The sequence below is a fragment of the Pleuronectes platessa genome, chromosome 13 (genome assembly GCF_947347685.1).
Source record: "Pleuronectes platessa chromosome 13, fPlePla1.1, whole genome shotgun sequence".
Lineage (NCBI taxonomy): Eukaryota > Metazoa > Chordata > Actinopteri > Pleuronectiformes > Pleuronectidae > Pleuronectes > Pleuronectes platessa.
The window spans coordinates 15,166,229-15,191,338 of record NC_070638.1 but is presented as its reverse complement, the minus strand read 5'-3'; the positions used below and the strand labels follow the sequence as shown (position 1 = coordinate 15,191,338).

Here is a 25,110-nt window from a genome sequence, read left to right as displayed (position 1 = left end):
TTTCATATCAACCAATAGCCACTCAATAGATTAAGTTCAGTGGCCGTGAATAGAAGGTTCATCTGTTTAACTGATAACATTTTTTTTTAATGCAGTTCATACTGTACCTCCACTAAGGCCCAGCAGTCCCCTTATGAAACCACATTTAAATTCACTAGATGGGGATTTTTATTTGGATCTGCACCAAATTCATAAATATCGGTCCCATAATCTTTTTTTCATCAAAATCACTGAATTATTCTCTTTGAAACCGAGGAAAATGTTGAAAAATCTCACAGCCGGCCCCTATTCTAAACCCACTACAATATTTAATGGGCTCTTCCCTGACCTGTGCTGCATCAAGTTTTGTGGTAATTCATAGTGTTTGTGTAACCCTCATGGCCTGAATGTCCTGCTGTTCAATGTGATGGGAATTTCCAGCCAATAATAAGCTGAGGAAACATGTGAGGCTGCACACGTTATGTATGTATGTGTGTGTGTGTGTGTGTGTGTGTGTGTGTGTGTGTGTGTGTGTGTGTGTGTGTGTGTGTGTGTGTTGGGCTTCACGTCCACATTCAGCTCAGCACATGTATGTTCACTTTCATGCTTGAAGTCCTGTCACATGACTCGAGGGCTCTGAAAAAAAGCCTTTTTTTTCTTCCTCTACAGCTGAAAGAAACAGAGAAGCTACGGCAGCCTCCAACAGACATCCTCGTATTTATCAGTTCATTCTGCCTCCCATCTCAGCAAGAGAGAGACAGCGAGAGGGAAGACGTGCAACCGAGTAGGAGATGCAGATAGAAAGATAGAGAGAGAAAGAGTGGAATGATTGAATGCAGAAACGAACGACACTCAAAAAAACATTTGATGAAATGAAAAGGCCCTTCACACCCACTCTCCAGCATTACGGCAGCGTGCATTACGCGAGGCCAAAAACCAAGATCAATACCCCTCTGATTTCCCAAAGTGTATGCCAAACCACGTTAGCCGAAAGTGATAGCGAGGGCATTAAGCATAATGCAGCGGCTAGCTATTAGCTCCCAGGGCAGACCGACAGGGGGAAAGTGGGGCCGGTTAGAAATTCAATAAATTACTTCCCCTAGCTGCTGCCAGCTGTCCAAGAAGAACCCTCTGACTCCGAGGGACGATCTTCCACACTGTACGAACCGATACCTCCCCCTTGTCCTTCCCCCAGTCCAAGGGTCGTCTTCAATCCTCCGCAAACCGCTTTTTTCTCTCGTCTTCCCTCACCAGAGGCTGATCTTCTTCTTCTTCAGTACCCTCTATGGGGGATCCCTGGTAATTGGATCCCTCTTTTTCTTGCCTTTCTCACTTAAAGAGAATAAGTCTTGGCTGGATGACTTAACTGTGCTCATTAAGAGACTGAAATTGTTACAGAGGGAATAAAGGAAGACTTACCTGCTCAGGAGACAATGGGAGCAGTTTCCCTTCTTTTTGTTTCTCTATTAGTGCATATTCGAAATCATAGGTGATCTTTATCACGTCACATGATAAAAACAATTCGGAATTGGAATATTCTGTACTCGTGGGAGGGATGAGCCGCAGAGGAGCTGTGCCTGCTGTTTTTCACTGATGCATGTCTTTGAGGTTGTGTAGCAACAACTGCAGGGTGACTGGCTCTGTCACTCTTGTAGGATACGGGTCTGCTGCCAAGTCCCTCCTGGATTGGCTGTAATTAACCAAGCTGAGCCTTGTTTGTGCATGTGGACATGGATAGTAGCTTGTTATATGACCATTTAAGACTGTGCGTGTGTGTGTGTGTGTGTGTGTGTGTGTGTGTGTGTGTGTGTTTGTGTGTGTTAACCTTGGAACAGCACCTCAGCAGCTGTGTGTCCTCTGGCGTGGTGTTCATGTTTATACCAATACATCATCCTGTAATCATGTTTTAGGACGTCCCTGTTCCACAGTTTTACAGCAGGAGACGTGTGATGTCTGTGTCTGTCGACAATTGTGCCAACCTAACTTTTGGAGTCACAAGTGGTTCCAGTTTCCCCTTTATTTTCACCTTGATAAGGCCTCAGATTGGAAGACAAGTATGGTAAGAGTGATTGTAATTCTGTTGATTTCATGGAAAACTAGAAGGCACTCAGTATATCAAATACTTCCATCAAGGCCCTACAGCCCCCTTCAATTGAAACAAGCAAATTTCAAACCCTCCTAAATATGGCGGATTTCTCTCATCGAAAGGAATTATTCTTAGAGCAAATAGTGAAACTGTTGAAAACCCCCCGATCGCACTGTTAAACAAAGTGAAAAAAGATTCCTACCGTTTGATCTGGATCAAATGTAACAGATTCTTCCCTGACCCATACCACATCCTTCCAACAAGTTTCGTGATAATACAATCAGTAGTTTTTGTGAAATCGTTTTCACAGACAAACAGACAGGGGTGAAAACACAACTTACTTACGGTGGCTGAGACATTTCACAAAAGCGCAATTATGTAAAACACAAATGCAAACGCCACAACACAACTATAAAAGGGACAACGCAAGTACAAAAGCCTGACCATGGGAACAGGGTCCCTTTCTCACTGCGAACTACTAAGCTCGTCTCTTTGAAGAGCTACAGTGCAGTACAGGACACATTGCGTTCTTTCTTTTCTTCCCAAAAAGAAAGATCTCAAACAGACAAGCATCAAATTTTAAGCGGTTACTGGCTTGACCAGGTTTTTACAAGCGACGCCTCACAGAAGGACAGGACAACAACACACCTGGTGGTTGTGTTTCCGTTGTGTGGTCACCGCGCTCGAGTGAGACGTCTCAGCCACCTTGGTCCTCAGCGGACGTGATAAAACATGAGAAATCACTGTCTGCCAACACAGAAGAAGCGAGCGACGGTCATAGCTGAAGATAGTCTTTAATGATTTCACCTCGGTGTCTCTCCTTGCTAGGACAAAAGTTCACCTGCAAAATGAAGGAACAGCGAAACAGTTTACAGAGAATATGTTAAACCCATTAGCCATCCATTAAAAGTTGATTTATTCCAGTGCTACTACGTACATTATGCATCATGTGGCAGTGTACACAGAACAATGGTTGGGTTACATTTCTTCACTTTTGGTTGGGGAGGGGGGGGGGGGGGGTTCACTCTGTTATTGTTCAGTGGAAGTGTGTTCTGATGCCTGCTCTATGAGGAAAGCCTACGATTTTTCTGGATAATAAAAGACTCTGGGTTTATCACTTTGACTCATCTACCATCATCAGAATAACATCATGAATGTCCCTCACGTCACTACAAAATACCATGTGTGTTTTTTATTTTCTAGTGGGTCACTATTAAATATTGGAATGGTGTTTTGGCAGGTCTTTGTTAGTGACAGGAAACGGACTGAAGAAAACAAATGGATACAAAATTTTAAATACAACTTAATATCAGGACCTGATCAAACCTCCATCAGAGGAGGAGAAGAAAAAAAGAAAACGTGTGGAACTCATCAAACATTATCTTTTAATTTGCCAGAACTTGGAACCCTTCAGGTTCAACCTTTCAAGGTTTTCTGCTGCATGTACCTGCAACATGCTGTGCATTGGATCCGACCACCTTTACCCCTGCGGTTCACCATTTGTCCCGTTTACTTGGCGACATCTACAATGAGGTCATATTTACAGGACACCCAGCCTCGCTGTTCACAACCCCCCTGAGCCAAAACAGATGTCTGTCAGTAAATGAGCGATGGCTCTCATCTTTCTTTCTTTTTTTCACTCTTTCCTGTTGCCTGATGGAGGAAGTCCTCAACACCGTTACCTGGACACCCCAGCATTGAGGAGTGTTACTGAATACTACAAACTGAGTGCAACGTGGAATAAGACCTAGAGGTTCCCCTGCTTCTTCCTTTCTTAGTGTTTTTTTTCTTTCATTTGAACCAATGTCTTTGCTGCGGGTCATTTTGTGTCCATGTGTGTGTTCGGGGGGGACGGGTGATGTTCTTAATGATGACAGATGACAAACACAAGGCCGAAGCTCTGATGTAATGAAGTGGTGGAAACCCTAGATACGAACAGGCAGGTGAGGTCGTAATCAAGCAGATAGTCCTCCATTAGCCGCGCTGACTCATTGGATGACACTGATTGAAACGGAGCCTCGAACGGCATGATAGATCCCCTCATACCAGGAGGGTGGGATGTAGCACGAGAGGTGCATGGCGAGGAAGTAAAAAGTCATGCTTCATCAACTCAAGTTGAAAGGAAAAATAACCCATATTCATGCTTGATTAAGTTGTAGCAAACTCAGAGTGTTCTTAAATGAAGTGCTCTCTGTCCAGTCCAGAAGCTGTGGGAGGGCGAAGTCGCTCTCGGTCTCACAGGCTCCGACTTGGACCTGACTGGTCCCAAAGCAGCTCGGAAATAATTAAGATCCAAGAAATAATGATTCTATTTGCCTGTCAGCTTAAGGGGTCATTAAAAGATTTTTTTTTTAGCACTAACATCCATATGGGATTATCTACCATTCAAACTACCTTAGCACAGCATGCTAGCCTGCTAACCCGCTGACTTCCTGATCTGCTTTTCATTTTCAACTTTTTCAGAGCAGAAGTTTTCTAGTCGTTATAACTCTAGGATGACTCATATTCCATGCTTTTGAAATTTCAAATGTTCAAACTTCTTCTATGTCACAGTGAATGTACTTCAGTGTCATTTAGAAACAAGCCTGGCGTGTAGACTGTAGTTGTAAAGAAAGAATTTGCCATTTTAGGAATCCACTTGCAGAGAGTTGGAGAAGACGATTGATATTGAGCCTTTCCAGTAAACTGTATATAAAGATGCAACATGACTGCTCCCATAAAGTGAAGCCGAAAGGACTTGATCGCCCCCTGGTGGCCAGCTGCCGTATAGGTCATAATTGCTTCAAAGTCACTAACATCCTTCATGTTAGTGGATGGGACATGGACCAAACTCAATAGTCAAAGCAAACGTTACGTTTTTTTCAATATGGTTTCTGTCATTTTAGGGCCCATTTTTGCTTCACTTCTGGATACTGGGAGGAAGTGGAGACATGTGGTCCATCTATACATGCAATCTATGGTCTGTACGGTAAATATAAAGCTACCCTTAGCAGCCAGCTAGATTAGCTTAGCATAAAATGTAAAAATGTATTTGTTTAACCTGCACATAGTTTGTATCAGTCTACAATCTTAGTTTATGTACAGATTAAATAACTAAGATATAATGTGTGCTAATGTTGAAGAGGGCCAGTAGAGCTTCTTCCGCATTTCCAGACTGTATGCTAAGCTACGCTAACGGGGTGTGAGCAATAGCTGCATATTTACCTCAGAGATATGATATCGGTAGTGTTTTATCTTTCTTAGCTTGAAGGTGGACAGGCATAAGACCCCAAAATGCCAAAACTCTTCCTTATAACTTGCTGAAGGAACAATTCACTGTGATGTAACCATCAAAGTTTCATCAGCACTTTTATTTGTAGCCGTTCAGGATTCTTTAGTAGTATTGACTCATCTTTACCTCATATATCAAACAGGGAATGCATTACAGAATCACGTTAGTGCAACTCTATAGGTTCTGCAGCTCAAAAATAAAAAGGTATCTTAGCTTTTAAAAAAGAAAATTGTAGTAAAAAAAAAAATGACAAAAGAAAGAAATGCAACAAACAAAAGTAAAAGCAATTAAAATCAAAATCATGAAAATCATCAAGCCATCCTAGAAAGAGTGTGTTCCATTTTTGCACAGAACCATGCAAAGGGGCAGGGATGGTTCCTCAGTTGGACCGCTGATATGTGCCTGTGTGGCCGTGTGTACCAGCAGGCCTCAAGCCATGCCGTCATCTGAAGACCACAGGAAGCTCGAATTAGTGGTGGTGAGAAAGGTAGACTACTACATACTGTATTTCTCAGTCGTGTGCATGAGTTTGCAGCATTAAGCTAAAGTGAACTTGTTCTCCGACAAACACTCATAAATATTCTCTCAGTCTGTCTCACTTTCTCTCTGAACACTTTTTCGTTTCTCATGGTGTTAGTAGAAATAGTGTATATGTAATGGAGGCAATGCTATGCATTACATTAAGACATTTTCTTTCAATTTTTGGAGAGGAATGTATCTGAAAAAGGAATGCAATGCTGTATTCAGACTGTTAACATCGTAAAAAAGCTCTGAAATTAGTAATTAAATAACCCTCTACTATTTATACATTCAGGCACTGAAAAATCACATGTCAATATGTAACTAAAAAAGATAGTCGCTCTCGTTTTTTCCTTGGTAAGAACAAGGAAGCTGTAACCTTGAAGTTGGCAATTGTGTAAATTTTTCCTACCCAGTAGTAATGCCATATGTGTCCCCTTTGCTCTTCTGTGTAGTAGTTTCCCATCCCCCCAAGTGCATTTTCAAACACTGATGAGAAGTCGGAGCTCTCCCAGCCTTTCCTAAATCTTCCAGCCTAACCAATGGGAAAGAATCCATGACACTTGTCTTTTGAAAGGGAAATCCAGTGGTTTGTCTCGCTCCCCAACCAGACAGACACAGACGGACGGATGGGTGGACAGATGTCCTCCATGGCCTCGGAGGGCCAGCAGGCGAGCCGAGGCCCTCAGTTCCACAGACCAACTTTCCCCCCTCGTGGTTAAGGACTCTCCGGTGTGATAGCCAGCTCTCACCCCAGCGACCCTGAACTCAGTCATTTTTTAACTATACAAGGGCTTTTACAAAAAAGCTAACTTGAACAGCCATACAATGGCTAAAACATAAACCATATCTCTACTTTATCTCGGTTTTTCTGTCATTTTTTTTTTTCTTTCTCTTTTTCGGTTTTTGGATGCATTTGTGTTTTTACTTGGTTTAAGTCTTCATTTGCCGTTCCTTGTTCTTTTGGAGTAGCTCTGATCCAGCCCTGTGCTGATAGGCCCAGTCACAGAGGAATTGGATTTTGGGTTTGATGTTGATTGCGGAAGAAGGCAAGAAGGGATGGGTGGTGATGGTTGAGAGGGAGAGAATAGGGTCAGGGATCTGGTCAGGTGTCAAGATATGGGTTTCTTCATTCGTCCAGACATGGACTCTCCAGTGGTTACAGGGACGGTTTTGGATGGGACAGAATGTGGTGACAAGTTGGTTTGGTAAAGAGGGGCTCAGAGGTGATTCGTCAAGGTTATCCACTATCTGAGGAGGTGTGTGGTGCTGTGGAGGGCGAGCGCCTCCTGCGGGCGGTGGAAGTCCAGGATCGTTCCGAGCGCTCGGAACGCTCAGAGGCTAGCGAGGCCGGCCGAAAGCGGTGAACAAAGCCGTCCAGGAATTCCTGCTGCTGCTGGGTTATGGCTTGGGAGATGAGGCACGGCAGCGCCTGCAGGCTGCCCGTCACCGAGTCCAGCTTTTCCTCCAATGTGCCGATGCGCTTGTCCAGCTCCTCACTGCGCTCCTGCAGCTCTGCCACCAGGTCGTACATCACATTCTGGGTCTAATGGAGGAGAGAAAGCAAATGTGCTTAGGAGGACAACCAGACAAGAGAGAGAAAGAAAAGCTGTTTTACAACTTAATATCCACATGGAGAGAGGCACGAAACGAAATTAACCAAAGATACAGTATGCTCTCATGTAATAGCTCATTGTGGATTACATAAGCAGACATTTCTGACTTACTCAGCCTGAAGAGAAAGAAATAATGACAGGAAGCAGGGTGCAGGGGAGCTGCACAGTTTCAGCAAGTCAGCATAGATTTTATCTTCCCACTGATTTAACAAGCAGCTTCTCCGGTCCATTTATAGCCCAAGAAGGTCCTCAGTGCTTAATGGATTTGCTTGACACAACTCATTCACGTAATGAAAAGTGTCTTTATTACTCAGGCATTTATTGTTCCAGCCGTAGATGCAGTGGGTTCGATGTTAATATATGTGCTAAACTACTGTATATGTAATGTTTCATGTATAATAACAACCTAAGGTACTATATTCTATTCTATTCTTTATGTCGACTTTGTGAGGTAGATGTTACAATCGTTTCAATATTTGCATTCCCACTTCGGGCATTTGTGCACCTCAAAATGAAATAATTTGTATAAATATATATATATATATATATATGACAGAAATCAAAGGTTTACTTTTCCATAAGGCTCGAGAAAGTGGCATTGAACAAGTGAAGGGTGAACACAGATGGATCTGACCATCAAGCAGCGTCAGGGCAAGAAAGCACACATTAAAGGATTTGGCCTTAAAACCTTTTAAAACACACACTGGAGTGCAAATGTCATCCACATCAAATGAGACTGCGGTCATGCACGTCCCTTTGAACCCCCCCCCCCCCCCCCCTCTCTCTCTATGCTTCGGGCTGGTGGGTTATCTGACGTCTAAACTGCCTGACCCAAGCTGCTGAGCCATGACTGTAGTCACACGTCTATACAGCACACACTGTTTACCATGGCATGCATGTACAGTATGTTAGCGTCAAGTTACTCAGAGTGAGCAGGTCGTCTTGTAGCAGGACTTGGGCTTAGCTGAGACATGGCTGCCAGTCAATGGATACATTTGGTATCAATAAAGAAGCATGAGCTGCTTTTAAATATACACTGAAATCCAGGTGTTCTGTATGTATGAAAGCAAATGTCCGAACCAGTTGCTCCAGATATTTGTAGGAACATTTCCTGCCCGCTCCCCTGAGAGGTTTTTTGTTATAAGAACGGATGTTGGTGTCGATGTGCTGTAAACATGGGATTTTCACAGTGGAAGTTATCTGTCATGGTTGAGCATTTTTCTGTCTGGCCCAGATAATATCCTGCTGCATTCTTTAACAGACTGAGACACTATCGAAGTATTTTAGAACTCCTTTATAAATGATGTGTATATTCACTGGCATTTGACAAACCCAAAACGTTACAGATCATATTCACATGAGCAGTCGGATGCGACAAATTTAAGGGTAATGCTGAATTGAGATCACAAGTAACGCTATGGAACAATGTTTTTGAGAATATGGCCCCTTGATAAAGATACATGCGATACAGAGTCGAGCCAATAGGTTCAGGTAGGTTGCTGTAACTTGCCAAGAAATTCAGTAATGTGATAAAGGTGAGGATCAAGAGAACAATATGAAAGTAATTCAGGTCTCAAATGCTTTCAAATTCACCAACGCAAATTTATAATGTAAAAGGACAAATTAGGTCTCAAAGAAGGGAAACAGTGAACATAAAATGGACTAAAGTGGTACTTTAGTTTTAGGGTTGCGCTTCAAACTTAATAGAAAGTCTGAAATTGTCCTTTTTTACAGGACAATTTCCTACCATATATCAGATTATATGTGACACCAGAAAGCTCCCTTTACATTACAGAAAATACTTAAACTGGTGACACACAAATGCATTTATTTTTTTCACATTAAAAGTGTTATTGTAAATTGTTAACTTTGACTTTAACTCTAAACGTTCATTTTAAGTTGGTAAACAGTTTTCTTTTTTCAGTGCAACATTATCGCTTAGACCTGCTAAAGACAAAGATTCCAACCATTCAAAAAGATGTGATGATAATGTTGAACTTTTTTAGGGCGAGACAGCCTTACCTTTGCCAGGTCCACCAAGGTGTTGGCCTGGTCATTGAGTTTCCTCTGCTCCATCTTAACACTGCGCAGTCTTACAAAGGCAAGAGAAGGAGGGGGGAGGAGGAAAGAGATTGAGAGGGGAGGAGGAGAGGAAGAGTAGAATAAGGTGAAGGGGAAGTGGAGGAGAGGGGCAGAGAGAGAGAGAGAGAGAGAGAGGGGGGGGGAGGTTTTTTGAGGGGACAGAGAGAGAGAGAGAGAGAGAGAGAGAGAGAGAGAGAGAGAGAGAGAGAGAGAGAGAGGTGGTTTGAGGGGACAGAGGAGGCCAACAGGGGAGAAGGGAGGAGGAAGAACGACACATTGTTTATCAGGAGGGATCTCTCACTGATGACATGGTGAAGAGAAGACAGCCTGCATGCATCATAAATGATTGCAATTTACATATCTATATGTATATACATAATGTGTATATATGTATATATATAGAGAGGCATTCCTGGTCTTCGTCAATGCAATAAAAACCAAAACATGCAAAATTGTGGAAGCATACTACACTCACAAAAAAGCTGTTTTATAACAAGACCTTTGTCTGATAATGGTTCGAGGCTTTCAGCAGCAATTCTCTTGTGTTTCACTGCAGCCTTGATACAAAGAGATGCTCTTGTTACAACCTAGAAAGAATCTGTTTTTAAATAGGAAGAACAAAGTCTCAATATAATGCCCCAAAAAAAGAGCGTAAAATGCTTCCACAGGAGAAAACCTCAAAATTCATGTTTGAAATTAAAACATTCGCATGTCGTTCCACCCAAAAGTAAGACATTAAAAAATGGAAGAGAGATGACATGCCCTTTTGTCAGTGCTGCACACTTTATAGAAATACACACTGGTCATTCAGTAAGCGTGCAGTGACAGTGAGTGACTGTGCACAATGAAATGTGCCTTTGAGTGCTGCCCTTTGTGTGTGTGTGTGTGTGTGTGTGTGTGTTTGAGTGTGTTTGTGTGTGCGAGTGTCGCAGATAAAGGATGCCAGAAATAAACCATCTAATGACACCGTTGAACACACTGCAACATAGATATCTCAAAGAACTTGCGCGGTGATACATTGGACGTATTTTTACGACGCCTCAACATTTGGCCTCCTTATCTCTAATCAAATACATTATGGCGCCGTGTGAACTGCTAACGCTGAATGTGAGTAATGTGGCATCGTTAGCGGCGGCATCACGCATCTGGGTGGGTGAGAGGAAGAATTTCCCCTGTTCGGCAAATTATGAGACAGGATGTCATTCAAGGGCATTTATTCATGTGCAAATCGGTATATCAGAGCAGAGTGAGACAGCTCGCTTAGGGCTCCATCGGTGTGGGAAACCGTCTCAGCTGCTATGTGTGTGTTTGTGTGTGTGTTTGTGTGTGTGTGTATGTGTGTTTGCTCGGCCTTTCTTATCCCTTATGTCTGTCGAGGAATTTGGGGCTCAAAGGTAAAAGTGCCACTTACTGGTGTAAAACATTATTTGTGCGATTTTAAACCTACGGCCTACACGTTTCAGGCTATGTCATCAATGGCACATGCAAGTTTTGGTGTTTGATCTCATGTAAGAAATGGAATATAAAGCAAAAATCAATACGAAAAGGAACAGCAGACATTTCAACCTCAGTGGAACTACAGTGCATTACAGTGTGTGTGTGTGTTCACATCATCACAAAGACCATCAGGAGTGCAGGATGAGTTCTGTTGATGGAGGTTAATATAGCCTCCAGAGCAGCTATATTAATCATGTGTACAGTACACTGTAGATGATCATGAACCGCTGGCCGGGCCAACAAAGCTTCAAGCTCAGCGCATGATGCTGTTTTTTTCTCTTTCACACGTTCTCTCCAGACAACCCTCAACATCTACTGACACTGGTGGCAAAATGTGGATGCTTGTGTCTGTTTCATTCAGTTCGAAGGGGGATGGGAGGGAGAGGGACGTAAATGGAACACAAAATTGAAATGATAAGAACTCAAAACAATCCAGCATCCAGAACTTTCTGTCTTTCTTTTTTTTTGTGAGTTAACATAGGCTTTTCTTTTTTTTTTGGTTCATGCATGTCAAACGCAGACATGAAGAGAGGAGGAGGAGGAGGAGGATGTAGAGGAAACAGTAGGAGGAGGATACATAGAAGACTCAACTTACTTTTGAGCTCTGCGGTGATAGAGCAAAACAAAGACAGAACACAGTACAGAGTTTTAACCTCACAACATTCACGAAACGAGTGGAACCATTACACTAGTCACTGTAAGCACGGGGTCAGAGGGGGTCGGAGGGAGAGGGGGACAGGGAGGGGGAAGAGGAAGGACCATTACACTAGACCGAAGTGTGTGTGTGTGTGTGTGTGTGTGTAAAAGTGTGATTGTGGGCATAACAATTAAAGAAATTGTACTTTAGGAGTAGATTGTAATAAACGATACAGGCGATACTACCAAATACTGAGAGCTACTACAACATTTTAGTAGTTTAATAGCAACATGACTGTTAACAACAGATAAAAAAGTTCTTACCTCAAATAACAGTAAAGATTAAAGAGTGTCACATGGGCAGAACATCTCAATAGGTTTCTTTCAATGACATATTGTAGTTTGCGTTCTATAAGATAGATTCTCCTCGGTGGTTTCTGATGAACAACTCACTCGTTTTCTGTTCCACGTTTAATTTGACATCAGATTCACAGAGAAATCACACTGCAAGACTTACTGGTGAATGGCTTGGAGAAACTTGCGCTGGTGTTTCCGCACCTTGGCGTGATCTATCTTTTTGACCAACTTGGTGTGTTTGTAGATGAGCCATGTTTCCCTGAGTACATTGGCAGCTGTGTTCTTTACCTGTGAGGCGGGGGTTGAAGACGAGGCTAAATGTTAACACTGCAAAGACATTGTAAGATTACCATGGAATACAACAGGAATTTAATGAGGTGGTACAATATTCAATCCAGAAAAGAAAGTGAGAAATCAAACAAAACAAAAAAGCAGTAAAACTCCTAAATTATAAATATTTCAGTCTACAGACATTTTAAAGTCTATAAATTGGGAGAGAAGTGGACCTTAAACTGAGGGGGAGCTTACAGCCCTGACAATATAATATATTATTATTAGTATCAATGCAGGACATATACAAATATTTAGAAACGTAAATTGGCCAGTTCAATCAATCAATCAAACTGTATTTATATAGCACCTTTCAAACAAATCAAATGGAGTTCAAAGAGCATCACAGTTGATTGACAAAAAATGGGATGTTAAAAATGAATAGAAAATAGAAACATCAATAAAATAATATATATATTATAATCAACACTTGCATTTTACTAAAACAAAACAGAGTAAAGTATATACCTAATTTAACCACAAAATTATAAAACACTACATAAAGCCAGACTGAATAGGTGGCTTTTAGATCTACATTTATTCTTTAGCTCCTCTCAGATTATGTGAAAGTTCCAGTAGTTTTAGTTTTAGATTTTATTTTTTATGTTGGGTGTATAGCTTACTATAGAGGTCTTGTTTTATTGCACTTCTTTAGGTCTCTATTCAGACATACCAGCAAAAAAGCCAATGTGGTTGAACTTCTTACAAAACGTAGAGTATCCTTGTGAAGAAAGTTGTGAGGGGACCTTGTAGTAAAAACCAGTAACATATCAGTCCCTCAGAACGCAGGAACATGCAGCGACTCACTCGTTTGCAGAGTTGTGTGTCCATCATGAAGTTGTGGACGTGCTTCTCGGCCTTGGTCAGCTCCAGCTTCCTGGCTACAACTGCAACCACCAGCGCAGTGCAACCGGCTCCCTGTTGCACAAAGACATGGTCAAACACACAGTCTATGCTCAGAGTATGTATTTAAAAGAGGGAAATAGTATAACTTTAGGTCATGGGTCATTTTAAAGGGGAATATCAGAGGTTCTGCCTTGTGCCTGTGTTATAATGGAGAACATGGTTAGATGTTGTGCTTTAGTAAAGTTATTACTATTAACAAAATACAGAATCTTTTGGCTCATCAGCAGCACATTATCATAAGTATCAGGACTTAACGAGTCAGAAACTGTGTCTGTTCTGAAGAAAGAACCACAGATATCGAGGAAGTTTCCTCTTTTGTGGAGGAGGAAATGTTTGGTCCTGGTCGAGTGTAGAGTTATCGTTGGTTACATCTGAGTGATATTCAAAAGGGTTTCGTAGTTTCTCAAACACGATTAGACTGGTTCAAGATTTTGGAACCAGAGGGTGTGAACTCTGTTGAATTATGCTAAAAGGTTTTATTTCTTTATTCTTAAAAAACTGACTTATTTCTCATAAAATTATGGCTTCATTTTTGTAATATTATGAGTTTATTTCTTCAAGCTATAATCTTCTAATATTATGAATTTTTCATAATAAAATTTAAATTTGTTCTTTTAATATTACGACTTGTCTCTCGTAAAATCTCAATTTAATATTTGTAATGTAATTACCTTTTTCCATTAAATTATGATTTTATTATCATTTTACTGTACGGTTTTCTCATTAATAAACAACTTTATTCTTGTAATATTATGACTTTCTTCTCATTTTCAACTTTATTCTTGTAATACTATACCATTATTTTCTAAATCAAGAATTCTGTCTTCAATAGGATCCTAATACTCCCTCATGGATTCGTTAACCTTATTGCATGAATACAAATAAGAAATTGACAACCAATCAAACTGAAGCTTTCGAATGCATCCTCTTTTAAACCTGACTGCTGATCACAAACTGTTTAGAATCTTCACATATTTAGAATATCTATAAAAGTACACAAAGAATGATCGGAAAGTTGCGTTCTTGTTTTGTGTGACATGTTGTATAGTACATGGAGCTGAGGTTTGTCATGCCAGAATGTCGTGCATTTATGTGAGCGAGGAGGAGAGGGACCCACCATGATCCCTGTAAGCAGACACACGCCTTTCCCACAGTACGTGTGCGGTACCATGTCCCCGTAGCCAATGGAGAGGAAGGTAATCGAGATGAGCCACATGGCTCCCAGGAAGTTACTCGTCACTTCCTGTTTGTCATGATACCTGAGGTGATGATAGATAGAGAAGCAGAAGTGGGGGACACACAGTCAGAGAGAGACTGCACACGTTCTGGTGAACGCGAGCATGCTGGAGGATGACGTGGTGCTGTGTGAACCAAACAGAGGTGGTGGGTGGAGGAGGTGAAGATTGCGGAGGAAGAAGAATTCATGGCACAGGGTGCTACACCCGAGTTTAAAGCAACAAACATTTATTCAGTGGACGCTACACTTCATATCTATTGTTCTTTGCTTTTATGTCTTTTTTTATATGTGAGACAGTTTAATGGAGAGATGTGTTGAATGGGTAAAAAACGTCAAATGCGATGTAGCAAAAAAAAATAGTGTTAGTTAAAGAATTTGATGCAATGATTTCAAACTGAGGGATCAGAACCACTGTCAACATGTTTCATGTTCACTTGTTTACATTAACATAGAAATTTGGATTTTCAGAGAGCGTTTTAAATGACAAAGAGACGAGCCACGTCGCTGTAAGTGACTGGATAAAGAGCGCCGCAGGTCAGACTTGATTTGAATGTCACCACCCAACAAATGTCATGTCAGTGCATCCACAGATGCACACACTGCTGCGCTTAATCCAACTAAGAATTGGCTTATTGGTCACGATTTGTTGCAGAGTTTACGCTGCCCCAACGGGGAAAAAAGGTTTGGCAATGCAAAACATCACTTCAAACATGTTGTTGGCTGAAAATAGCTTGACAGCCATGCTTGAGTTGTCGGTCCAAAGGCCGGCTGTGCATATGCAAAGCTATTTCCACAGAAAAAAAAACACACAGTGCAAAGCTGGATTGATGATGACATTCCCATACCTTTTCAGCAAGACCAAAAAAAAATCCATCACAGAGACAAGTCTGCCTCATCCACCCACCCTCATTCAACTCGCCTGATTATTCCCAGTGGGCTGTCTAGGAGGAGATCAGATACGATTTAATTTTGGAGTTAGAATCAAATATTCATTAAACACTTTGAGACAACATCTCAGAAACATCCTTCTGACAAGACAGAGGAGATGGAGTGTAATTTCTTGGGATTTTGCTGAGGCCTCTCTGAAGGGGATTCTCACTGGGCCAATCAGGAATTGTTAACAACTTTAAACTATCCAGCAGTGACCCAGCATGTGGACTTAAAATGGCTGGAGCAATCACCTCCAATTAGTGCACGAGTACAGACCGGAACACTCGGGGCCAGACGATGAAAGTTTATCTTTCCACCAAAAAGAGAAGAAAAAAAAAACCTTGGTGGGCGGTTTTGTGGCGACGTCTGCTCCTCCTTCTCCTCCAAGACAGGACACTGTTATTGAATATCATGAATCATGCCTCCTGCAGGTCTCAAAACTCCCACTCCTGAGTTTCTCTTCATGCTCAAAGTCAGGGGGTTAAAAAACAAAACACAACTTTGACCACTTCTCTTCCCTCAGAGTGACAAAACAAAAACAGTGTGCAGTCTGTGGGATTCAAGCTTCAGAAATGACATGCAGAGAAGCAGTCTGTACAACACCATGCAGGAATCAAGAATATCTGCAACCTGCATGCTACAACAGCCAGTATATTGAGAGCAGGGGAGCGCTGGGTAAACCTGGGGCGGGGGGAGGGGATCCACCTGGGACAAATTCCGCAGTTATCACCAGGTGGAGGGGGGGGGCTGTACGTCTTCTCATTCTCAAACAGAGGGGTAGGACCGGATGATCAGCAGAGGAAGAAGCTCATTGAATTTGACACCCCTGTCTCTTTTACCTGCATCCCAACACGTCAGCAGCTGCCCTTTGATGGCTGCCAGGGGGCTCAACTTGATCAGCAGGCTAAATATTGTAATTACAAGTGACTACTATGTTAATTTCATTCATCTTGTCATCGAGGCGTCCAGAGAGGGAGTCACGTCTCGGAGGCAGACAGAGATGTGTTACAGTGGCCTTCTCTCTGTACTCAACGTAAGCCCTAAATACGCCTGACGGTGACGGAGCCGGCGTGGTTCTTTATCATGAGAAATCACTCTGTTGAATTATGTTTTTCGTGTTTCTATGGTGGCAATCATTTTGTCAACGCACACATTTCAATATTTGAATTCAAGTATTTCTATAATTCTCTACCGTGGAATAGAGACAGCAATACGGGAACAGAGACAGAGGCTGAAATGGGGAGCTGATCAATAGCATTTTAAGGCTCTCAATATACTGTGTCAAGTTTTGGAATAGCATGGAGAAGAGCTGGCACCACTTTCAACCAATTCCAGGACAAGAGGTATATAGAGTCCAGAACAGACAGTTTTATCCCCCACTGTTAAATTCTCTCTGACACACACTAAGCAGTGAAAGCATTAACCTGGCATCACTTCCCTGGTCAAATGTTTCAGAAAGGACATTATTTATCCAGTATATCCACAGATGTATAAAATGATAGTTTCGTTTATTCCCAAATGAGCTCTGACACGTTCCGTCTGTGTTAGGTCAAAGGAGCACGGCAACCTTTACACAACGTCAGACCAGTAAGGCAACATGGCTAAAACTACAACCAAACAGGTCAACAACAACAACCACAACAACAACGACAAGGTATGAGTCCCCTCTTTCTGCTCTACAAATGATCAACATCGAATTCAGCCCTGCACGGTAAACGAAACGGATAAAACTGTTTTCTGTTTATGTGAACTAATAAACGATTCCCAGTCAATTTTTTTGCCGCGCAGCCCAATCTGAAAACACAAGCTCTGAACAAACAGAATGGTAATGATGAATCCAGCGTGCCACACACTTCCCTCTGCACACGCACACAAATCAATAATATTTGAGAGAAAACCCCACACACACTATTAACAATTACAATAGCCTTTGTTCATGCAGGACCTGATAATTCATACAATGAATGCTGCACAACTGCATTTAGCCACAATGCTTTTTAGAGGAAGTGCCAAGTTCTTCTTCAGTCATTAGTTTAAAGATGGAGGTGTCGGTGAATACTTGGTGCCTGGTGCCAATATGAAGTGACCGAGGGGGGCTGTTTAAAAAATGCCCTAAAATAAAATTACTTGTTTTAACCATTCAATATCCTCAAAAGGCTTAATAACAACTACATTAAGCTACCTACTCAAAATTTAAGTAAACAGCGTTCGTGTGAGAAGAAGGCCTATAGCTCTATTTTCCAAATGAATTAACACTTTGCTTTGAAAATCAGGGGCGGGGGGGTCTTACTTAAAAGTAAGACTGAGGTTAGCTTGACTTAGCTTGTTGTTGAGTGAAACCACAAACACTCTGTGCCTCAGTTTGGATATAATGAGGCACAGCATGCTTCCTTAGAAGAAAGCTGACCGAGGCATCACACAGATTAAAGTGTTTTTGTGACCAAAATATACATCTGGTAAGAAGTAGGAAAAAAATTGATGCAAAAATTGATCTGATGTTCTATTTTAAACTTCCTCCAGACAGCCTCATCCTGACTTCTGTCTGTTTCTGCTCTCCATCACCGGTCAGCTGCCACAGCGAAGCATGTGACTTACTCCACATTCAAAATTCTGCAGCTATCGCCTGCGCCCAATGGAAGCACTTCCCCTCTTCCCCCTGCATTTCAATAGCAATTTAACCAATTTTTCCCGAAGATTATTCAGGACTGCAGGTCTTGTTGATATAAACGAGTTTGAGCACAGGCTGAGACAACTCGGGGACAAATAGGTTGGGATGCTCCACTGGTGGGGGTGGGGGGTGTATTAGTTGAAGTAAACATGAGCAGATTCTACTCAGAGTGATGATGACCTAATTAAAATTGTACAAACCCCACAGTGTTTTTTACAGCGCAGCCAATATGCAAAGCAAGCGAGCGAGCAGGCGGCAGCACATTCAAAGTTGACTTGGCACACATAAAATGAATGGGCAATCTTACAATATGTGCATTTTGTAATGTGTTTCCAAGAAATAAAAAGATATATACTACTTAGTTACACTGAGCTAAAATCAACAGGCGTTATTTTAACAATTACAATATCTAAAATTTAGGTTTAAATTTGAATGTAGCGTGAAAGTTATTATTAGTCACACTAGCCGCATGGTTGAACTGTTAAATTAAATGCCATGAAATCTGCAAAGACACTCACTAGCACATTTTCAAATTTGCTGTTTTAAGTTAAGTGTCTAAATCTAATCTACTGGAAGAAATTTATAACACAAATTCATGCTCCCCTCAGGATGAATTACTATATTGCATCCACTTTTCATCTAGCGCCATCATCAGATCAAACTTTCCAGTGATCTCCTTCTACTTTCTGTGGTTTTAATTTATGTCTAAACACCTGAGGAGCTACTGACATAACCAATGCTTACTCTGAAGGCTCATTTTGTCCGTTACTGGTGTACGTTTGCTGAAAGCTTACAGATATAGATGGAACAGAGCACTACTACCAGAAATCATGGGGTGGGGGGGCAGTGTAGCTACAGTAATAGCTCAAGAGTCACAACCGTGAGACACAAGGATGAAATTTGAATAATGGCGCAACATCTTTGAGGAGAGACTTGAGAGGCAAGTCTGTAAAAAACCACAGGCATCTGTGTGATGTTACTTTGCCAAGTCACAGAGACAAATAGCCGCTTTTGCCTGTTTCTTATGAGGTTCGTAATCACAACGTTCTCCCCTGTCGGAATGTTTGTTCTTATCAATAACTGCTGCCCTCTAGTGGAGGATGTGGGTAGGGACGGTTACATCGTTTGAAATGGCTGCATCTCAATTCGTACGTAAAGGCAGTGTGAATGAGCCTGAACCCTGACAAGCATGCGGACACACTCAACCAAGATAACACACTGTCTTTGTTAGCATGGTAATTAGCATTAGCTTTTAGCTCAAAGCTCCATTGTGTACAGCCTCACAGAGGTGTTGGCATTGCCGTAGACTTTCTTTGAAATTTTTACTACATTATTTCCTTATAGAATATACGCCACATGAAGTTGCGTTGCCGCTCCATCGTTTCAGGCTTTATGCCTGAGTTAAACAACAAATTAATTCCTAAACCCCCCCACACACACACACACACACACATCTGAAATTCAAACATGGTGGAGCGGCAGTGTCACGAGGTGTAATGTAATTGCACCCTGGCCAATTAAAAGACAATGGCAAAATGATTGCATTTTAATAATGAGCTACGCGTAATGCATTGCTGTAAGACAACTGAGACGTGAATCCAGAAGTAAAGAACTGCTTTAATTTGCTGACTTGCAGTTTTGCCAGCGGAGGCAAACCTTCAGGCTTCAGCTGCAAGAAATTATGTAAAGCGTGTGTTTGTGAATCTCATCATGACTAACTGAACATCCAGTGACGGCACCAACACCACAGGAGTGTTTCTATTGAGATTTCCTGCAAGGCATTCTGATACAAAGGAAGCAAAAGATATAGCTAAATTAAGGCACTGACAAAATTTTGTGACGCTTCTCTTTCACATTTAAGCTGGGCCCTTCATTTAGGCCCCGTCTATGAACTGCTGTGTATGTCCTTAATCTACAAGGCCTCCGCACAATAAGCATCATTCACAAAAGCCCTCACAGTTTTATTTCATGTTTTCAGTATTCCCAGGGAACTGTACACTTAAAAGTATATTGTCTGCTGTACTACTGCTCACAAGATTGTGCTAACTACCTGTAAGTCTACCAACTGCCTTCTTAATGTGCCCCATTTAATACCTGCCCTAACTATTTAATGTTTTCGCATTTCAATTACTTCCTGACGGTGTCAGATAAATCTTTGGGGCATAAAGGTTTATAGCACTGATTAAGTTAGCAGTGGGTAACAAAGCACATGTGGAATCAAGTGTTTCAATACTTTAAGTATAAAAATGAGTCCAGAGTTTGAATTCCATTATATGATCCATTTGTCGGTTTCCCGGACCTACCAATACCTTTGGTGACATCTTGTGAGGTTGCATATACTAAATAGGAATTATGGCATTTTTCAACCATGGCACTAAGTGTATACGCATACTAACAAAGACTTTTAGAGTAAATCGCCTCCATTGGCAGCCAGGACTCAGCATCATTATTTACAATGTAATCTAATGGGGCAACAGGGACAGTCCATGAAAATGCACCTGCTACTGCTCAATGTTGGTGGTCTTAATGTGGCCACAGACGATACCTCAGACACTACACAACGCTGTGTGACCAAGTCAGAGGACTTGTTGTCTTCCTGTTCAGCGAGACATGTGTAATGTTGCTAAAGATCCAGAATAACAATTTGAGCCTTCGTTCGTGGAAAAAAAGCAAATTTTGCGAGACTGTCGCAGTTGCCCCATAAGATCACATTGTAGCCACTGCGGCTGTGTCGCAGCAGCCAATGTTTTTGTAAGTTCTCTTCAATTAGACGCACACAATTATAACCATAGGACCCTGGTTGAAAAATACAATAATTCCCCTGTCACACAACAAACATTTTAAAAGGTGAAGGACTGTTTTTGGCATTTTAAAACCTCTCTTCATGGAAGTGAGACCGAGGTGACGGAACAACTCAGATGAGATCATGTTTATCAGGGATAGTTGGGTTTTAGATTATATAGATTTTGAAAAGATTCTTAAGGCATTTGACACATTCATGGCTTAGGGGGAATTCTTGTTTGAACCGACCTGAAAAAACGTAGTCCTATACACTACTTTAGATTCCTAGTCAGTGAATGTTGGTCCCCATCTATAAGCTGTATTGTAGCTGTTATATTGCCAGATTGACAGATACAAACTTGAAGGGATGCAGTACTCACAAGAAAGTTGTCAAAAACACTGTAGTCCTGGAGTCTAATAGTCAAGTGCTTACTGCTACTCAAGTTATTGAATTGATCCTATAGACAATTAGACATCTTCTCCTCCTCCCTGCCATTGAGGAAATGTCACATCAACACAGACTAGTTCGGAACATAGTTCTTGATCTTCCTACATGTTGATGGACATAAGTAACTTCCTAAAAACAGACTAAAGGCAGCTCTTCATAGTAGCTACAGGAGAGCAATGATTCTCATTAACTGGGAGGAATACTCATACTCAAACATTTAGTATGGCTTCCAGTATGCTTTTTGTAACCTTCAGAAAGAAAAGATTGATGAAACTAAATGGTTTGCTAGGACTTCATGACAACAGTAACGTTTTACTTTGAGCTACAGCGACCTATTCTTTAAGAAAAGAACAGCACTGGCTCAGCTCATTAACCAGCATATTCTGATCATATCCTAGTACATTTATCACTTTCACAATTGTCAACATGCTTTGCGGGATCAGTGTACGACTTTTCCATCGGCTATAATCAATACTACGCCTGCATAGTCTAAAGTCACGTAATCGGGTAAAGTCATCAAACCATAGAGAATCCACCTGTCCTTGAAGTCACTCCATTAGCATAAGATCCATTCGTCTTTGTTGAGGAGATGCTCATTTTTAAACATTAGATAAAGGTAAGAGGTATTTGAGACACTTAGTTTGACAGTGAGTAAGGGATTGCATCTATACAGACAGTTCATAGTATACAAATGCATTTACTTAAAGGAACATCAACAGGGTCAGATTTCATTTTAGTGATGAATCAGTGTTTTATGAAAAACCTGTGGTTTGTGTGAGAACATTCAAGTCTCCCTGTTGTGTATTTCTCTGGTTAGATGTTCGGACAGTCTGTTCTTGTTTGGCACTGTTTTTAAGCGATGACACAACCTGGACGTCAAACTTTGGGTGTAGGTGTAGCCGACTATGGAAAGGCAGCGAAACTTTGGCAGAGCTTGTATTTTTTAACGTAGCCTATGGGGTCTTCCCTGGAGAGAGAGCGAGGTGAGAAACCGCATTTTCACATCGCCTCCAAACAGCGTTTTGTTTCAGGTAACAGAGTTAGAGCGGGAGAGGAAGAGATATTAGATAACAGTTAAAGAGACAAAAAGAGTGAGAAACCAAGGAGGCAGGCAAGGCATGCATGCAAGTGTGTAACTGAATTCTGGCCTGATTGTCTTCTTATGGATGAGGGAAGGTAAAGGGAATCAATAGTGGGGAAAGATGAGGAGAAACTGTAAGACATGCCACATTAGATGGCCACAGTATGAGATCAGCAAACCATCAGTCAGGAGATGGAGAGAGAGGGAGAGACTCTTATGTTACTCAGGGAGAAGCCAAAAGAGCCACGTTAAGGTGCTTAGCTGAAGTGGGTTCGCTCTGAAGATGGAGTGGGTCCAGAAAGACGGGTAAGTGAACCAGGGACCAAAATCTGTCCACTGTCATATTCCTCCCAGCTCCACCTCCACCCCACAATCCCTCTCAATCTCCCTGCTTGTGACTTTCATTCCCCCCATCTAGGCATTTTCCAGGTGGACTCCATGCTCGTCCAATCTCACATCGTGCTGCCATTCGATTGGCTCAGGAGCCGTGAAAGTGTAAGTGTAGCGCATTTAAAAAAAGATACAAGAATTCACACACAGCACTTTGGGAAACAAGCGCCTCTTTCTCCCTGGGATTGGTTGAAGTAAACATGAAAACTCTCATGCTGTTTCGATGTTTACAAGAGGAGAGGACGAAGGGGCGTGAGGACATTCAGTTCATAGATGTAAACAAAAACTGGAGACACTGCTTTCAGCGCACAACAGACTCCTTCTTCAAGAGTGTCTCCATTTAAGAAACTGTGCAACAATGGAAAGCAATGCCCTCATTTACCTCCGTAGCTTTGAACTGTGAAGCGCTCTATACCAAATAGTTGCCGACCAAATTCACGCAGTGCTCGATACTGAGACACAACCCAGACCAATATGACATTGACATCTGTCCTCTCTTTGGACACTCAGACCTTCGTTTGGCTACAGGAGACCATGTCTAGAGCAAAATCCTGGCAGGAGGAGCGACAAGAGTCTGTGGGAAAAACCACTACAACACTGTTCACTTAATTTTGTGAAGGGGGACACATAATGGGATGGTAATGTGTGAACACAAAGAACAGAGAGGCTCTTGCTCCTCGGCAAATCTTTGGAGCTGCTGCTAAAAGGACTTTTTGTGAAATATAGATCTATAACAATTGCATAAGGAGACGGAGAGAAAAAAATGAGAGAAGACAAATTGCCCTCTGACAGACACGTGAAGGTGACTTGAAGGAGCTGTTCCATTTTAGCACAGATTTCCTCCTCTTCATCCTCCACCACCTCCTCCTCCTCCAGTCCCAGCAGCCCAACACACAACAGTTAGCAAAGAGACGCTTGCTTCAAAGTGCTGCTCAGACCGTTGATCTCTGCTGTTCTCCTATAGCCAGTAAAGGCCTGTTTTCTTAGCAAAAGGACGGTGCCAAGTAAAGGGCCTACCTAATCCTCCTTTGCCATACTGAGTTTGGAAAGGCCAAAGGGTTAATTGTTTTTGAGGGACCACCCCTTCTCCCCGCTATAAACCCCCCCACCCTCCAATCCCGACTCGGGACAGCAGTGGCGCCAGCTCGGTGCAAAATGGTAAGTTTTTTTTTTTCCACGGCTAGAGAACGAGGACTCACATGGTATCCCTATGGAGCAGCATAGTGGGGAAATAGAAAGTACAACAAAACATTATACAAACACACACACACACACACACATGCACGCACACATACCTACATGTGCATGCTGGCACCTATCCATAGTAGCACACACAAACACATATCCACCCAGCTGTTCTTCTGAAACTAAAGGACTAATAGCATGCACTGCTCATGGAAAGTGTTTGTGTGTGTGTCTGTGTGTGTGTGTGAGCAAACAAATGAAACACGGCTCTGCTCGAGATTACTGTGGTTCTAATCTAATCATGTGTTTACATTCAAATTTCTAAACAGACACCAGCATACTGTGGACTAAAGGGTCAGATATCCAATGTGGAGTTCCTGTTTTGAGTTAGTTCAGACCAAACCATGGCGATGGCCAATTCATCTTTAAGATTGTGAATGATAAAGAAAGAGTGTAGCCATTAACTGCAGTTACACTACTGAGACTACGTCTGTACCGCTACATTTTAAAACGGATTTTTCAGACTAAAACAATCACGGTAAAGAGTTTTGGCTCCATTTTGGTTTTATCTCGTCCAAATTAAAACGCGACCATCATGGGACCACTCACGTGCACAGGGCATGTGTGATGGTGTAAACGGGAAGGCATCCGGTGCCGGGGTACACAAATTGCTCAATTAAAAGCTTGTCTCTCAAATGTAAACAGCAGAATGTAACTGCACTAACAGGGTCAGCAATGCTTGTGATTGATTGTCCATGTTGTATTCTGGAAGAATCAGTGAAGGCTATGTCGTGACCGGAAAGACCCAATCAACAACTGGTTGTCAGTGTCTAAGTTATTGTTCAAAATAGATGCAGCCCCAGACTCAAAGTAAAAAAGACTTATAATTTCCACATGTCTCTGGTTTAGCTGCTCTGAAACACCAGAGAAGTGTGGACGTCAGGCGTATCCTTAACAGAGTTGATGCATTTTTAAGCGAAAACATAGTAGTATGGATTAGGCCAGTATTCAAACTGTTAGCGGGCCATTGTGTTGTTTGCAACAGATGTAAATCTATAGTTAAAGGTGATCTCGGACGTCTGTTACACCTCACTGCCCTGCCTCTCTGTTC

General features: G+C 41.9%; 1 protein-coding gene across 2 annotated transcripts in view; it reads right to left on the bottom strand.

Moving 5' to 3' along the window:
• Nucleotides 1–5,396: 5,396 nt before the first annotated feature.
• kcnn1a (potassium intermediate/small conductance calcium-activated channel, subfamily N, member 1a) overlaps nucleotides 5,397–25,110 on the bottom strand; it is a 71,055-nt gene continuing 51,341 nt past the window's right edge. For both annotated transcript variants that reach the window (XM_053439006.1, XM_053439007.1), the window contains 5 exons: nucleotides 14,397–14,538; nucleotides 13,181–13,291; nucleotides 12,204–12,331; nucleotides 9,494–9,563; nucleotides 5,397–7,401 (listed from right to left, as the gene is read on the bottom strand). In XM_053439006.1, coding sequence (XP_053294981.1) covers nucleotides 7,096–7,401; nucleotides 9,494–9,563; nucleotides 12,204–12,331; nucleotides 13,181–13,291; nucleotides 14,397–14,538 — 757 coding nt within the window. In that variant the 3' untranslated portion in view covers nucleotides 5,397–7,095. The remainder of the gene's footprint in view (nucleotides 7,402–9,493; nucleotides 9,564–12,203; nucleotides 12,332–13,180; nucleotides 13,292–14,396; nucleotides 14,539–25,110) is intronic.